The sequence below is a fragment of the Toxotes jaculatrix genome, chromosome 24 (genome assembly GCF_017976425.1).
Source record: "Toxotes jaculatrix isolate fToxJac2 chromosome 24, fToxJac2.pri, whole genome shotgun sequence".
NCBI classification, from domain to species: domain Eukaryota; kingdom Metazoa; phylum Chordata; class Actinopteri; family Toxotidae; genus Toxotes; species Toxotes jaculatrix.
This window is the reverse complement of record NC_054417.1, coordinates 8,700,347-8,717,455: the sequence shown is the minus strand read 5'-3', so window position 1 is coordinate 8,717,455 and position 17,109 is coordinate 8,700,347. Positions and strand designations below refer to the sequence as shown.

Genomic DNA, 17,109 nt, shown 5'->3' with positions numbered 1-17,109 from the left:
CCAGGCTGCAAGCTCTGTGGGTGGGCAAAGCAGAGGAGAGAGAAAGAAACACTTCTCCATGGTAGATTTCGAAGAGGCTTTTTTTTTTTGCGGGGGTAGATTTTGTTTTAGGCATTTTTGTGCTTGTATTAGCGAATGGACAGGAACTCGCTAACAGGAGAGAAAGATGGGGAACGACGTGCAACAAAAACCGCTGCACAGACTCAAACAGGGGAAGTAGTGCTTTGTGGCCAGAACCTTATAACTGCAAGTTCACCAGGGAATCTTTTGGAGAAGTTTTATAGCAGCAGGTGGGTGAACTTTGTGGCTAAAGACCTGAGGTCAGGTGAGTACCTTCAAAGAAGTGTTCCCTGGTTTCATCGGCAGAGTTATTCTTGTGAGAGACACAGTCGGCATGCTGTGTTCTGCTGCTGGTTGGATGGACAGGTTTTGTTCTCCCTTTCCTCACATGTACACTCGCACATTAACACACATGCAGCCATGCCCGTGGCAGCACAACGACACCACAGTGCTCACTGAGTCAGAAGCAATGGACGGAGAGTGGCGCTGAGGCAAGAGATGAGCGGAGAATGAGAGGAGCTTGAGAGAGGACGCCTTGGGGGAGAGAGGGATAAAAGGGAGGGAGGGGGAGAGAGAAAGGGGGAGGAGGAGAGAGGAAGGATATCTTTGGGTGGATGGCAGTGTCATCTCATTGGTTTTTTTATTTGTTTACTCTCTGGACTCGGATGTTTATTTATTATACTCCTCTACTCCTCTTTCTCTCCCTCGCTCTCCTTCCCCATCTATCCATCCATCCTTTCACCACCCCCCCACCCCTGCTGCTGTCAGGACATCTCCTCCACTCTCCCGCTCGCCACTCTCACTCTCTGCCTTCGTCCATAAAGCCCCTTACATTATGTGGCAAGTGAGCGCACAGTCCCATACAATGCCTCCTGAGGCATGATGGGAGAGATTTCTATATAAAGACGGATAAAGCGGGGGCCGGGCTGCGGATCAGCAGAGAGTCAGGGAGGTCACTGGCGCACTGTGATGGATCGGGGGAAGGAAAGCAGTGGCTGGCTGTAGGGATGATGTTTGTCCGAGCTGAGCAGAGGTAAAGTTCGGCGGTTGAGGATTTACGTATGCAGCCGTCGATAGTGATGGAGGCGGGAGAGGAAGTGTTGCAGGTCCTAGAGGTGTGTGAGACTGTAGAGGAGAAAAAGGAAGTGATTGTCACCACCATAGAAGAAGACTCTAGCACTAACTCGCCTCCAGTGGCCAGCTGTGGACCAGGGACTAAACCAAGCCAGGTAAGACTGACAGATGCTTTGTGATGAGGACGCCTCAGAGACTGTCACTGTGGGCCTAGTGCAAGTGCTCTGTGATTTCTTGTATAGCCTCCTCGTGTTCCCCAGATACATCACAGCACAGTTGTTTGGAGTGGCATAATCCATAATCTGTTCTCTGGTTGTGTTCACTTTGTACTGCGAAGGCTTTAGTTTAGTGCAGCTCCAGAAAACATGAGGGTGGTTCGCCTGCAGGTCGCCACCGAGCCTCTGACATGGTTGTTACGTGGTTAGCTGTCTTCCTCTGATCTGGGGTGTTAGGTAGAGCCGAACTCTCGCGGCACACGAGTGGTACAATTTGTTACACGTCTATTTGAATCATTTTAGATGCTTGATAAATACAGGCCCAGGTTTCTGCATCAAGTTCTCGCTGTCAAAGTCCGTGATACAGCAGATTCTGCTAAATTAAAAGTTCTGTGTACCCCTCACGATTAACTGACATCTCTGTGTATAATCCATTTCAGCCATACTGCAATTTGCTTCTTTACCAAGTGCTGCTCAGCTGTCAGTCTCCTATTGTGTCACAGTCACTCCTCTATCCTGCGAATTAATCGGGGGAAACTTCTGTAAGTGCTTCTCTTCCCTGTCCTGACAAGTTCTTGGCAGCCTGGCACGCTGTCCGCAGTCTGAACAAAGGTGGTTTTAAATGGCTGTGAAGAGGTCTTTGGGAATGCACGCTTGCTATATTTTACACACACTTTGCCTCCCAGGAGTGAGTAGAGTGCACTTGTTCCTTGTGAGCGAGGGGCTTTGTTTGCAGCCCACTTACAGCTGAACAACAGAAAACAGGCTTTTAGTGGACATTTGATTTACTGTGAGAGACAATAGCTGTTATTTATACTCTGGCGGAGAAGGAAAGCAGAAAATATTCCCGTGAAAGCTTTGTAAATGCATGCTGCATGACATAGCATGCTAGTGTGTGTGGCCGCACATACGCAAACACACACTTTTCACCCAGTGCCAGAGCTGGAGATTGTGTATTTATTGTGGTATTTATTTTTTTTGGCACACCTGGAACTGTCATACAATTTATCATCAAAAACACCCCGAAGGCCTTTTGAGCGACAGCCCATAACCATCAGAACCCCCCCCCCCACCCCCCAATCCCAAAAAGTAATCCTGTAATGCAACACGATGCATCCAGACAAGTGTCTGTGTGCAGTTAAAATGTCGTGCTGGTTGCGTTTAAAGCTCAGCAGCTACTGTATCGTGTTGCAGCACTTAGTTTGCAGCCTCGCCAGAGTTTCATCAAAGAAATACTTTGATGGCACATTCAGCGTCTTATCAAACCGCGCTCTCGCCATGCTTTTGAAAACTGCCTCTGCTCAACCGTTTTTTTGGGCTGTATCTTTTTCTGGATGGAATGTGATGAAGAAAGCTGCTGCTGTTCTGGATGCCTGCCTCAGTGCGAGATTACTGCTCTTTTTAGACTCGCTGTTGTTTTTCTTTTTACTTGGTTTTCCCAACCGAACAAAAGTTTCATGCTCTCTTTAGCTTTGGTTTTGCCGGTTGACTGTTGGCTGTGGTGTGTTTGGAAGGATTTTAAAAATGCTGTCACTGCTTGATATAGTATATAGACTTATTAAAGGAGCAGTTAAGCATTTTGGGAAATACATTTATTTGTTTTTTTCCCCAAGATGAGATGAGATGAGAAGATTGATACCACTCTCATATCTGAATGCTGAAAATGAAGCTAGAGCCAGGAGATGGTTAGCTTAGCTTAGGACAAATTTAGATCCTAAAATTAAAGATGTGAAATTTAAATCTGAGCATCCGGGACACCATGGATAGGCAAGCGAGCCTGACTGGGGATCGATCAGACCTTGGGCTTATCAGGTTACGTTCTGTCAGTTATGTGATCCGAGGTGCTGCAGCTGGTTACGGTCAAACTCTTGACTTCCTCACAGGCTGAAGCAGTGTGCACGCGGCTATAGCAGGAGCGATACAAGGGCATCCAGCCAGGCAGTACGGGAACATGTGTTTATTTTGTTGTTATTTACTTACATATTGTAACTATTGCAAAAAAAAAAAACATCTGGTAAAAACTGATCCCTAAAAGATGAGAGGAATCTTGTCATCAGAGAAATGAAGCACTGCTTTATTTTTATCTGCCCTTTAACCACTCATCTCTCCTCTTCTCGTCTGTTCTCGTCTCTCCTCTTGTTTAGTGGTATGTGAGAACACGTCACGTCGGATGTTTCTGTTATTCGGGCTGTTTAGTTTCTCCCGGAACGCCTCGGCCCCTCCCAGCATAGAGGAATTGCTTGTAAAACTTTGTCTGGGTTGAATAAATCACTGCAGACGTAGGACAAGAGTCGACCTGACAGGTGTTTAGCTGCAGTGCGTATTTTCATCATGCATATGTAGTTGAGATCGGAGGAATTCACATGTTGGTTTGTTGGTGCAGTAATCATTCCCTGGCCCTTGAATTGCGGCTGCCCTTACTTCCCCTCCCTCTCCGGATCGGCGCCTCTCGTCTCTTTAATTGGCTGTCATGTTATCGAACAGCTACGCCGCGCTCTTGTCCTTTTTTCTTCCTCCCTTTTTCTTCCCCTCGCTCCTCAGTGTTCCTCTCTGCTTCACCTGTTTTCACGTGATGAATGGGACGGGGCCTCCTGCGAGGCTGCTGGTACTGAACCGGATCAGCCTGTGGTGATTGGCTAATCCTGTGAGGAAATGTGGGTCACTAATGTCTATTTTTAGTCGTGTCGGCAGAGGGAAAGCCCAGGTACAGTAGTGAGGATCCAACAACAACAATGTCCCAAATTTCATCAGCATTAAACCAGATTAGGTGAAATGTGCTGGAGGATAAATGTACACAACACTAAAATAGCTCTTTGTCATCTGTTTTTTCTTTTTAATCTTAGCTTTTTTGAAGCGCCTGTCACCTATTAATATTCTTTTCAGTGCTGAAACAATTAGTACTCAATTTATCCTTGGAAAACATCCAAGAATTAGCCAGTTCCAGCTTCTCAGTGGCGAAATTTTATTGCTTTGTTGCTGCACAGAAACTAAACTAATCATCTCAGCTTTAGTTGCAACATCCCTGATGTGTTGTTCATAAGTCCCTTTTCTGTTGGGAGCTACACTGAGCACGTTGTGGGAAAAATGGTTATGGAGTTCTGACAAGAGTCCTTAAGCAGTGTGTGATTCAGGAGTGTGGAACAAGGGCAATGAGTGATGAGCGTTACAAAGCACGGAGAGCGGTGATTCACGCCTCCCTCGGGTGTTCTCAAGGTACACTGTGGTCAGAGAGACACTCTTCCTTACAACTAATGCCTATTGATTTCCTCTCTCACTCTCACACACACACACACTCAGCACGCCGGTCTTCACCAGCTAGACGGCGGTGAGACAGGATTAAGACAGACTCTGTCAACAGTTAAGCAGGACACATGCTCCGTGCTCTGTAACATGTGGATCACTTGTGCTACATTTACTCATTCAGACACTAATATGTTTAAAAAAAATAACTTAACTTCAGGGCGTCCTGCTTGGTTTGAACAAATGTCTCCTGTGCTGCAGGGTGGCTGCTCAGGTATGTTAGGCGTCATCCCTGATGACTTGTGGATCTGCATGTGACTGAGGCTCGTGGCTGGTGTTTTGCGGAGGTTGAGCTTGCTTTTGTTCTCTGTAGGGGATAATCGCTGCATGTGAGTAAACAGCCTGCTGCATCAGTCTCTGTGGAGAAGCTGAGGGCCTCTTCATTCAGCCTCTCTCATTATTAATGAAGTGGATTTACATGTTCTGCTCCAGGAACAATATCCACTCCAATTGACTGGACTGAAATACTCTGGGTTTTATTTATGTTTGTTTGTTGTTGTCATTATGTTGTCAGATACAGTTTACCTCTTCTGTTCCTCACGTTAAATACACAAACGTCACATGTAGAGTCGACCCACTGTTGAACTATGCTAAGTACGCATCACGCTTGTTGCCGTTTTTATGAATGGCTGGTGTTAAATGTGTGAATACTGGTGTGTTTCTGCTCAGAAACTGGAAACCAGTTAGCCGTGCCTTACTTTCCATTTGTTTGATTTCAACATCGGCTGAATCACTGTCGACTCCGACACACTCATTGTTTGGTTTGTCTGGCATTACAGAGAAGCAGGGGCGTTAGCAATCTTTCTTTCTTGAGCTCACACACACACACACACACACACACACACTTTTATTGATGCAATCAAATGAATAGTCACATATATTCCTATAATATCATATACAGATTTCTAAAATTTTCTTGCCTGAAATGTCAGCGTTTTCTTCCATGATGTCTGGATGAGATGTAGACGTTTACCCCTCTACAGATAAATGTCAGGCTGTGTCCCCACAGGCCCACAGTAACATATTTGCACTTTTGACCTTTTGAACCCAAGTCATGCATTCCACTCTCTGGTTTACAGCTCATGAGACGGGTCAGTCGTGATGTTTGGCTCTTTCTACATCCACGCAGACAGTGAGATGAGTATTTACGACTGTATTGTCGGGTCAAAGGTCGGATGAAACTGAGACAGTTTTCGGTGCTGGACCTCATCAAAGAGAAAACCTATACCAACACGTCAGCAGTTAACATGTCATCTGCTGTGAATGATAGAGCTGCTGTAAACAGAAATGTTACCTCATGTTTGAGGCGCGTCATTTGGGGTTCATTGGGTTTTTTAAGTCGAGCTAATCAGATGTGATGTCGTTCCACATCCAGAATCTGTGATCGGTTTCTAGTGGATTTAAAATGATTTGAATCATGATCAGATGACACTCGCACACAGTCCTGATGAAGCAGATAATAATAATAAAAATCCAGTTTCCTGTTCATTTTCCATTTCTATCCATTTCCATGTGCATGTATAAGTATTGATATTATGTGTAGTAGTGAAATTTCTATTATTAGCATGTGAGTATACACAAAAGCTTCTTTCCAGCTTCAGAGACAACCTAAGCACACTGCCTCAGTCCTCCTATTGTTCTGCTTCATCTCTGCTGTTTTAACCCTGAGGCCAGTGGGATATTCTCTGTCCCAGTGCACCATCCTCCTCCTCCTCCACCCCCTGCACCTCCCAACCCCCTCGCTTTTTAAAGTGATCATAACGCATCTCCACAGCTCGTCCGTGATCCCCCGCTCCGCTGGTGTGGGGCTAGTGCTCGTCTACAGTGAGAATTACCTGTTTGAAAAAAGTGTCTCTGCTTGTTGTTATTAAATCGTCTCGTAGCCGACGGCAGTTCATTATCTGTCTTTCATTGGCCGACGGGGGCCGCGCTCACGGGGCCACGTTAGCAGCTTGTTATGACTACCGTGCACAGAGTCCTTATCTTTGTTGTTCTAAAGGCTCTGCTCCGACACCACTGACCTTCATTATCTGCGGATGCACTCAGGCCCGTACGTCAGCATGTAGCCAAGTTGGCAGATCGCTTTGTTTACTTTTTCCACTTCCCATCTTCTATTCCTTTCTTTCTCACATTGGAAATAACCTCCCTCGCCTTTGTGGAGCTGATGTTTCTGAAAAAAGAAAGAGAAAAAAGAAAAGGTGTGTTATAATGCGGCTTCAGTAGATGATAACCAGTGACAGGAAAATGACACAGCAAAGGGAATCCACTTGAATAATTTTTTTTAATGTAATAATTAATCGCACCTACATTCACTGATATTTTGTTTGTAAAGTCATGAGTAAATAATCCAGGTTATGATGAGACATGACAGATGTATATGCATAAACACATATGAAAATGCCTCTTCCTAGCACCGTATGACTCATAGGGACCTTACATCCTCGTATTTGTTGTCCTTGCTCAGTCCTTGCTGGACCGGACTGATTTCCGTATGCATCCCTGGTCTTAAATTCTAATTTTCGTTTCCTCCCTTTCACATTTCCAGGATGACAACTGGGGCGAGACCACCACCGCCGTCACCGGCACGTCGGAGCACAGCCTCTCTCAGGAGGACATCGTTCGCATCACCAAGGACCTGGAGGACAGCGTGGGCCTCGACTGCCGCCGTTACTTCACCCTGACCCTGGCCGTGATCCTGGGGCTGCTGGTGTTCCTGACGCCGCTGGCTTTCCTGGTGCTCCCCCACCTTCTCTGGCCGGAGAGGCTGCAGAGCTGCGGCACGGCCTGCGAGGGCCTCTTTATCTCAGTGGCCTTCAAGCTTCTTATACTGCTGCTGGCCGTCTGGGCGCTCTTCTTCAGGCCGCCACGGGCCGGCCTCCCGCGGGTCTTCGTCTTTAGGGCACTGCTCGCGGTGCTGGTTCTCCTCTTTGTGGTCTCCTATTGGCTGTTCTACGGAGTGAGAATACTCGACTCACAGGTGAGCTAAGAGAAGGTTAAGAGAAGAGAAAGTAGAAATATTAGCGCTATCCTTGCTTGTAAGTGCACACTCTAACCATAAAATATACATGGAAATTAAAGCGAGTCTACTACAGACACGCATGCACACACAGAACCAAATATTTCCAATACCGGCGGGAGAGGTCTCATATATTTCACACACATTCATTTTTAATACCTTTAGAAGCTCGACAAAATCACAGACAACCAAAACACAGATATTTGGCGTCTCCGGTGCCTTGTGTTTACTGTGTGAGTCATAATTTAAAATCCCTGTTGGTCCCTGATCCAGAGTGCTTGTAGGAAAACACACACATAGAAACGGGGGGGGGGGGGGGGGTGTTCCAATCCTTTGAAATTTAACTAAATATTCATATGCTCTACATCTTGTCTTACATGTTCTCCTTATTTTTTACCCCTGCAGGAGTATTTTATGCTTGTTTTTCTGTTTTGTATTTACTGTATTTTAATGCGGTACCTAAGAACAATATTCCAGCTGCTGTTTAGATTTTGCCATTCATGCCTCATTGCCCCGCAGGACGAGAACTACCAGGGGATCGTGCAGTACGCTGTGTCGCTGGTGGATGCTCTGCTCTTCATCCACTACCTGGCCATCGTCCTGCTGGAGCTCCGGCAGCTCCAGCCGTGCTTCTCCGTGTGCGTCACGCGCTCCACAGACGGAGAGACGAGGCACTACAACCTGGGACAGCTCAGGTGAGAAACACCTAAATTCCACCTTTACATGTGGCCCTCATTAAAACAATGCAAAGGGGCTGTGCTGGTGTGAGCGTGCTGCCTCTGGTACTGGAGTGATGATGAAGCAGGATCCAGGAAGGCCAGTTTGAGGACAGATCCACGAGTCTAGAGATCAATCAGATGCCTGAGAGACACATTTTGCCTTTCTGGACTCAGGCATAAATTGAGCGTGCTGTTTACTGTACAGTCCCAGATTTAGTGTTGTTGGTCTCTCTTTTGGACAACAATGTCCTCCTCTTAAAGGAGAAGCTTAGCGATGCTATACATGTACATAATGTTCCATGTCATTAGTGGTGACAGATCATGAAAAGACCACAACAGATAATTTGTTTGGGGACTGTCTTCGGTTGTGGGGTAATCCACATTTTGTGCTGAAGTGAGTATTTCCAGCAGCAGGACTCTGTGTGTGTGTGTGTGTTCTTATGGTACGAAAGGAACATGTCACCCAGCGCTACAGTGCGGCTCAGTGATGTGTTTTTAATAGTTTTTGGACAACAATGGAGCTCTGTGGCTCAGAGGAATAAGATATATTGGGCTTTGAATACACACACAATACTTTAATGGGTTTTGTTGACAAGACAAATATAGAATAGCTCCAGTTTTAGCCTTTAATGTCTGCCGGCAGTCTAACTTTCTCTCAGCAGAGTGTTTGCTCGCTGTTCTGGCTTGTTACTAAGAAAGAACTGAGAGGATTTAAAGCTTTTAATTAAGGCTGACATCAGGAAATGATGTGAGCTAATATCGTGTATCAGTGGGATGAGATGGGACCCTCTTTGCTGTCGTAGCTTGATTTTGCTCAGGATATCTTACATATATGGCTGTTTTACATATTGAGTCTTTATAAGACTCAAAGGCATCAAGGGATGCTGTTAACACTGAGAACAAGTTAGCAGAATACCCAGATGACCTTTCCGCATGTCGATATTCAAGACGGGCAGAGATATTAGGTTGATATGAGCGACCAGGGGATAGAAAGGGAGAACGTGGGGAGATGAAAGGGAGAGAAAACAGAGGACGTGTGGGCGAGATGAAGGCAGAGGGAAGGCTGGAAACTGGGACACCTCGAATGAGAGAGAAAGGAAAGGAAGAGGGAAGTAACTGGTTACGTACTCATAGGTGAGAGGAAGGAATTCATACAGGAAAGACTCACAAAAGTCAAGAAAGCGAGGGATGTGCCTGAAGGAGAAGAGCGGTGATCAAGTAGAAGGGGGAGATTACACGTTAAACCAGAGATGGGCGAAAATGCAGAGGCAGAAAAAAGAAACGCGGACAAAGTGACTGATAGGGAGAGGAAATCGTGCCAGGAGAAAAAAGGGAGAGGGTGGGGAAGACTTCAGAGAGGAAACTCCTCAGAAAAGAGCTGCAGACAGAGGGCGGAGTACAGAGGAAGAACCCAGGAGACCGAGGCAGGGAGAACGCAACGGGAGGGAGCCGAAGAGAGAAAGGAGAACGAGGGATTAATAGTTAATGGGAGGGTACTGTTGAAGAATCCTAAAATGTGTGTGGGAATGGAAGAAAGGGAATGTTTGTGTGTGTGTGTATCTGTGTGTGTGTGTGTGTGTGTGTGTGTGTGTGTGTGCGTAGGAAAGAACAGCTCAGACTAGACCAACCAGGTTTTTATGACCTTACAGCCTCTGAGGGAAAACAGGAAGATGCCATTTTTAGCCAAACACAGCAGCTCTCCTGCTGCTCCCTGGTATCAGTGCAGCCCCCAGTCTCACATGCACTCTCTCTTACAGTTACTAATAAAAGCTGATGGATTTATGGATGGAGCCCTTTAATGACCGGATGGGTTAAATATTACCCTTTATCTGTTCTTCCATTCAAAGCTACACCTTTAGCTGTATTGTGCAGGTGGACTGATTCAATTAGATTCAACTTTATTGTCATTTCAACAATAAATATCAGTGTAGCAAAAGGGGCATTTAAAGATATATGCATAAATGAATGGACGGAGCAAGAAACAAGTGTGTACAGTCAGTGTGCTTTTAGTCCATGCAGTCAAATTTTAGGCTTGTGTTTATTAAGGGTGGGGGGGGTTAGTTCACCCAGCAAAGTCTTTGTTGCTTCTCAGATACTTTGAGAGCTTCCCCCAAAGGGCATAGTCTATTCTAGCAATTCTAACTGTATAATCATTTGCTATGAATAGTCAATTCCTTGAAGTGAGTGTCTCTGACTGAAATTATATAGCACAGGACGTGATGCACGTCTGACTCACAGCTGAAGGTCTTTGAACCGAAACATGGCCACTGTAGCCTGACTGACTCTGAGTTCTTTTGGCCAATTTTGACATCTATATTTGTTAGTCTGAAAAATCTCAGAACAGTCTTTCAGGATTTGTTGATATTATTCCTTTATTTGACAGCCAGCGGTGTACAGATGCCCATGATATTCATCTGAAACCTGAACTTGCGTCAGGCTGAAAAGTGTATTGATTTTCATATTGATTTCGCATTGGTAGAAACAGGCCAGACAAGTGAATGTGTGTGTATTTGTGTGTGTGTGTGTAATGGTCTGGTTGGTGTGTTAGCTGGCTGCCTTGGGGGTGTTGTCCTTTGTAAGCTGTGCCATTAGTCCCTGTTTGGCCGGCAGCAGGCCTGGCCTCGCTCTGTTGTCCGTCTGTGACTGTAAACACACAGCTAATTAGTGCTCCCTGCAGACTGCAGCCGAGCATCTGGTCAGCCTGACACACCCGTGTGTGTGTGTGCATGGATAATTACACCATATACATGCAAATGACACATGCACATGTAGCCACAGACGTGAACATGAATGAATGTATCATGCAGAGAAACGCAGACACGAGTGCAGCCGTTCAGGCTGCGGCTCACATTCCTGTTTTTCTGGCAGCCATCTTTAGCCTTATCATAATGGGGACCCTGCTTGGGCCCTGGGGTCCTGAAAGCTTGTCTCTGTCTGCCTGGCCTTTGATGCCAATCTGAGGGCCAGAATCCTTTCTTGTCCCCTCGTCAGAGCAGACAAGTTGAGTATGAACGCATTCCTCGCAGCCTGGGAGAGTTGTTGCTGAGGGGCGGGGGTTAAATTCACATTCACCGCTGGGAACTTCCCAGTTTACATTCCCTGACTGGTCAGTCCAGAGCAGGCAGTGGTCTGCTGACTTACTCTCCAGGGCAACTGGTTTACAAAGGTGTGTTGCAGTTGGACTTTACTTATTTAGCTGAGGGTACATACCTAACGCTTTAGGAGATGCTGCAGCGTAGACCAGTCAGAGTGTTGGTTTGAATGGTCCTGCGTCATGTTTGCTCAGCTTAATAATTGATCGAAGTTGGGAAATGGCAGGAGCGCTTACTCAGCACTTATGCAAGTGGCCACTAAACAATGGTCTTGTCTGTAGTGGCTTCGAATGCTTAACATAAGAGAGGGCTGTGTGTTTCTTGAGCTAACCAAGGGAGTTGCTATCACACTCCCTGCTCCCCCCTTCAGTGGAATGAGCACTGCCTCTGGCCTCGCTAAATATTAAACACCCTATGATGTGTTTGTTTCCCTATAGTGATCTGTCTTGTGACACACTTCTAGAAATGTGAGTTGGTTTGCTCGTGGCAGACTTTAAGAATTCTTCAGTCATGTGAACAGTTACTTGATTATTGGAGAAATCTCAGTCCACAGTGTGACAGTAACGCCTCAGTAAACTGTCTCAGCAGTGGGCAGCATTTTGACCATAGTTTAACTTTGTTGCAGGAGCTTGGTGACCACTAACTCGTTGGTCAGCAGGGCGAGTGCTAGTCCGGGTCGCTGCGTCCTTGTTTAAACCATTTCACCTTCAGGTTTTTCATGTTCTTCAGATGCAGTGAAAGGCTGTAGATCAGCCCCTGTCCTCTTTTTACAAGTCATGTATTTTTAGTCTGTAAACCAATCTAGACATCTGCCTTGTAACTCTGTTAGCCTCTCATGATGTTACTGTCAGCTCTTGCACACGTGACTGTCACCAGATGGCAACGCAGTGATGATGAATGATGTCTTTAATGCTGCCTGGGTGGTTTGCTGTATCTGTCTGTGGTTATGCAAATGACCCATTACTTAATGTACGGTTTGTTCTTTGGCAGGAATGGAAGTTATAAGAGGTCACAATGTGCTTTCATCAGTGGCTCGGAGGTCACGGGCCTCCTATGATCCCTCTTTGGGATAATATGAAGCGCATGCTGCAGGCAAACATGCGCTGTTGTTCGTGTATATTGAGTTAGCGCTCCTCGTCACATATTCATGGATACGTACACACAAACACAGACGCAATGAAAAGGCTCCAGTGTTGAGCAGTGAAGCTGAGCTGTGCGTCTGTTAACAGCTGTCAGCATCTGCTGCCCTCCGTCCAAACAAGTCCGGGTCACAGGAACTGAGCCCGTGTGGCGGCACAACAACTAAATCCCTCCTGAGAAAAATATCTGCCTCTTTAGCTCCTAAATGCTATGCTATGCTATGTTCACAAGCTAGTTGCTAATTCTGTCTGCCTCCGGTACTGGTACTGGACATGCAGCGTACAGTGCTCTGATTCCCCAGTGATGCTGAAGACATGTTAACTGATGCTTAAGACACTGAACTGACGCAATAATCCACAACAATATCTATTTACAGTTTGCTAGCGTGAGCTAATCTTAGCCACCATAAGCTGCTAATCATAGCGGACCACATGTGGCTGTAATATAGTAGTGTTTTGGAGTAAGGACAGGCGTCTTATTGGCTTATGAGTGCAGGAGGAATGTTGTCTTGCTTTACCCTCTAATGTAGCTCACTGCCATCTTACAGAGGCAGTATATTAGAAAAGAGCCAGTGCTTTATAACATGTGAAAACGCCCTGCTTGGCTACAATTGGTTTAATAGTGCCGTGTTATTATGGACAAGACCTGGCATGCTGTCTGATCCACGCTGTCGAGGATCAGGATCTCCTTCTAGATGAGTCCATGTTGGTATGGGACATAGTTTACGTCCTGCAAAAAGAAATGAGCAGTTATCTAAAAGTGCGTCCATGAATATGAGTCCACGTCCGTCTTGTTTGATCAGTGTATCTCTGTGTTTAAATGAATGTCTTTAGTCTCTACTGCTGTTCCCACCGTCCCTTCAATTTTATCCTATGTTTCAGCAAATGTATATGAATATATATTCCTCTAGCTGTGTGAGAAGTGTCCCGATGTGTTGTTCAGTCTGTGTGTTGTATCATCTGTGGAGGGAATTTCCCACTAAGGTATTAATTTAAGTATTACTGTTAGATCTTTACTGCTCAGGTGCTGCCTTCTTGTTTTCCGTCTCCCTTCATCCTTCCCCCACTGTCTTTCTAAGGTTGTAGTTCTCTTTTCTGTCATGATTTATGAGTTTATGTTTTAATATTTTTAATTGTATGGTATCTGAGGTTTGTTTTATTGTGACAAAGTCCTGCTGTTTATTCTGTAAATGTGTGTTACTCAGTACACTTTCCATACTGTCCTCTGTTCTGCAGAAACAGTTGTAGAATTACCTCAGGTAAAAAAAAAAAAAAAAAACGTCCCTTGGCTAAGTCCGACTTTAATCCTGCTGTCTTCTCCTCTCCAGTATTCAGCGAGCAGCTCTGGCCATCTTAGAGCACTACTACTGTGACTTCTCAGTCCATAACCCGGCGTTGCTCTCCGCCTCCAAGTCCCGCGCCGCCAAGCACTTGGCCGGCCTCAAGGTCTACAACGTGGATGGTGAGTTCCCAGCAGCCCCGGCTGAGGGTGAGTGGGACGGTCTTTGAACTTCATGTTGTGTCTTGGTGTGTGTGCTTTGCTGTGCTTTGTCTTCCTGGACAAAATATGATTTTCTCTGTGTAACACAGAAGAGATTGTTCAGCTCATCAAATCTGTATTTGTGGATCTGGAAACTGTGAATCTTTTGCGCTTTTGCTTAAAAAATCAACTAATTGTTTCAGCTTTTTATTCAAAACTCAAACTCTAGATGATTTAAACTGCTTATTTCTTCTTCTCTTAAAAAACAAAAACAAATTGCAAACAGTTAAAACCACAGGTGGGTGTTTCCCCAAATCATATGTCTCAAGTTTTTTGATGAATTTCTTCCTCCAGCCGTTAATTTACATTTATTTCAGTATGATAAGAAAAACAACAGCTCAGAACCCAGATATTAGAGTGTTAGCAAGCAACTGCATCATCACAGCATAGTAATTCATCTGTTCCGAGATGCTCCTTGCGACAGATCGCCCATATAAAGCGCAGTTCAAGTCTCTGCAAGTTGATTTGATTTCCTTACTGCGCTGGAATGTGCTGAAACAAATGGCTGCCTGGAAGGGAGAAAATTGATCTGCAAACATAGCATAATTGGAAAATTGTCAGCAATAATTTAAAGCAGAGGTGATTTGTAGTTAATGGGCTTGAACGTGCAAAAAAAAGAAAAAGACAAGTGTGGTCATTTGATATCTGCCTCGGTACGCCCTCTGGTACCTTTGGAGCAGGTGGGAATGAGGTTGGAGCACCTGCTCTGCTCAGCTGTTGACTTTCTGCTCTCCTCATGTGTCTCCTCACACTGACCCTTTAAGACGTCTTTAGAGCTAAACTGAAAGCCTACCTTTTGGACAGTAAGTAAACGCACCCTTAAATCCCTTCTTCTTCTCCTTTTTGCGCGCTATGGGAAGCCACACACACACTCCACTAACACACCACGGATCTGCTCGCTCCTCCTCACCCTCTGCATGCCACAGGTTGATGGAAAAAGTTCAAAGTCGTGCTCACGGCAGCTGGCAGAATGTAACACAAACCCTCCATTAAATTATTGCTCCTCCTTAAGTGTACTCAAGCCTCATTTAAGTGCACTAACTTGACTCCCCCTCTTTTTTTCTTTTTCTGCTGCCATTTGTCTCTCTTTTTTCAACCCCTCTCCCTCCTCTGAAATGTTAGCGGGAGACAGCTGATAAATCAATAGCTGTTACGCCGCCGGTCTTGTCATTTCTCTCTTGTGTCTCTTCCTCCTTCGTTTTCATCCAGCAGCAGCTGGTCAAGGACCTCTCCATCTCCCTTGCTCTCTCTCTCGTCTCGAGCATTTACCCACCCCCCCCACCCGCTCCCCCGTTCTTTCCCCACATTGTAACGAATAAGTCGAACTCGGGGACAGACAATAATCTTTCTTTAATTAAAGACCGGTGAATCCCTGAGCACAGAGCAGCCATAGCACTCAATTACACCGCATCCAAATGGGTCCAGGTGATTATATGATGCATGACAAGCTATTTGGTCTCCATATTATTTTCTCTGCTCTAGATATTGGGAGTTGAAAATGATCCCCAGCGGATAAAAGCTTTTTTTTTTTTTTTGCTAAGCAATTCTCCAAAAGATTTAAAATGTTTAAATAACGTTTATAAAGAGTTGTAGTACTTTTTCAGACTGTATTTCATTCTAAAGCTTCTTATCTTCAAAATTCTGAGTTTACCTACCACTGACATTCATTACCTATAAATCCTATGTAACTGCACTAACACCGAGAGTAGGGAGTGCTGAAAACTCCCTGCTCTCCGTCCATGAATTATTCTGTTCATGCACGATTTCTGCCCCGCATTAATCATTCAGCGGCTCTGCCTTCTTTTAACCTGCATTAACATCAGACAGAGTTCATCAGCGGGCTCCTGTCCTCATTCCCAAAACTGTAAACTTTTGAAGTTGCCCGAGACGCTGATTTAATTGGACGCCCCGTTCCTCCTGAAGGCACCGAGTGGCAGAGTAATGGGAAGGTTTGAATATCAATAGCCGCACTCGTGTGAGCAGCATGTTGGAGATTTCTTTTTTTTTTTTAATTATCAGTGTTGGAAACAATTAAAACTAACAACTCTGTGTGGCTTTTTTTGTCAGCTCCTGGAGTTTTCTTATTGCCGTCGATCAAATGAAAAGGACTGAGGTTTATGTGCATTAATAATCTACCCCTTCCACTCAAAAAGCAGCTTGTTCCCTCACACTGCACCAAAGATTTCTTTGCTCCTTTATCTCTTCTGTGACTCTTTACCTGTGAGACACACACAGACGCACACACATGTGGTAACCAATCCTGTCTCATATTTTTCCTGGCAGGTCCGGGGAACAATGCGGCGTCGGGACTCGCCCACTCCCAGTCCAGAGCCATGATCGCAGCGGCTGCTCGCCGCAGAGACTCCAGCCACAACGAGCTGTATTACGAGGAGGCTGAGCACGAGAGACGCGTCCGCAAGCGCAAAGCACGGTGAGGATGACAGTCACAGCATTGGGGGCCTGGTTATTACTAAAAGTATCGAGAAAGAGATGCAAACACACAAGAAAAAGGCAAAGAAATCTATTGTTATTGTACATGGCTGTTTACAAGAAACAAGGAGTGATGAATCATGGGATTGCTCCATTGTTAGATCCTGATCTACAGCTTTGTTTCGCTGTGTTTCCTCCCAGCCTCGTGGTGGCAGTGGAGGAGGCGTTCACACACATCAAGCGCATGCAAGAGGAGGAGCAGAAGAAGGCTCCGGGGGACGTGATGGACCCGCGAGAAGCGGCGCAGGCCATCTTCCCCTCCATGGCCCGGGCCCTACAGAAGTACCTGAGGACCACCAAACAGCAGCACTGCCACAGCATGGAGAGCATCCAGCAGCACCTGGCCTTCTGCATCACCAACAACATGACGCCCAAGGTCAGGTGTTTGACTTTAACGCACAACAGTCGCACAGAGACTCGTTCTTGTTCTAAGACGTGACAACATTGTGTTTCTGTGCATCCCT

General features: G+C 45.6%; 1 protein-coding gene across 3 annotated transcripts in view; it reads left to right on the top strand.

Annotated features, from left to right (window-relative positions):
- LOC121177995 (vang-like protein 1) overlaps positions 1-17,109 on the top strand; it is a 42,071-nt gene that overhangs the window by 22,516 nt on the left and 2,446 nt on the right. For 2 of the 3 annotated variants that reach the window (XM_041032460.1, XM_041032461.1), the window contains exons 4-8: positions 7,195-7,626; positions 8,185-8,360; positions 13,944-14,104; positions 16,439-16,586; positions 16,787-17,021. In XM_041032460.1, the coding sequence (XP_040888394.1) occupies positions 7,195-7,626; positions 8,185-8,360; positions 13,944-14,104; positions 16,439-16,586; positions 16,787-17,021 (1,152 nt within the window). The remainder of the gene's footprint in view (positions 1-7,194; positions 7,627-8,184; positions 8,361-13,943; positions 14,105-16,438; positions 16,587-16,786; positions 17,022-17,109) is intronic. The other variant, XM_041032462.1, reaches the window with a different exon arrangement.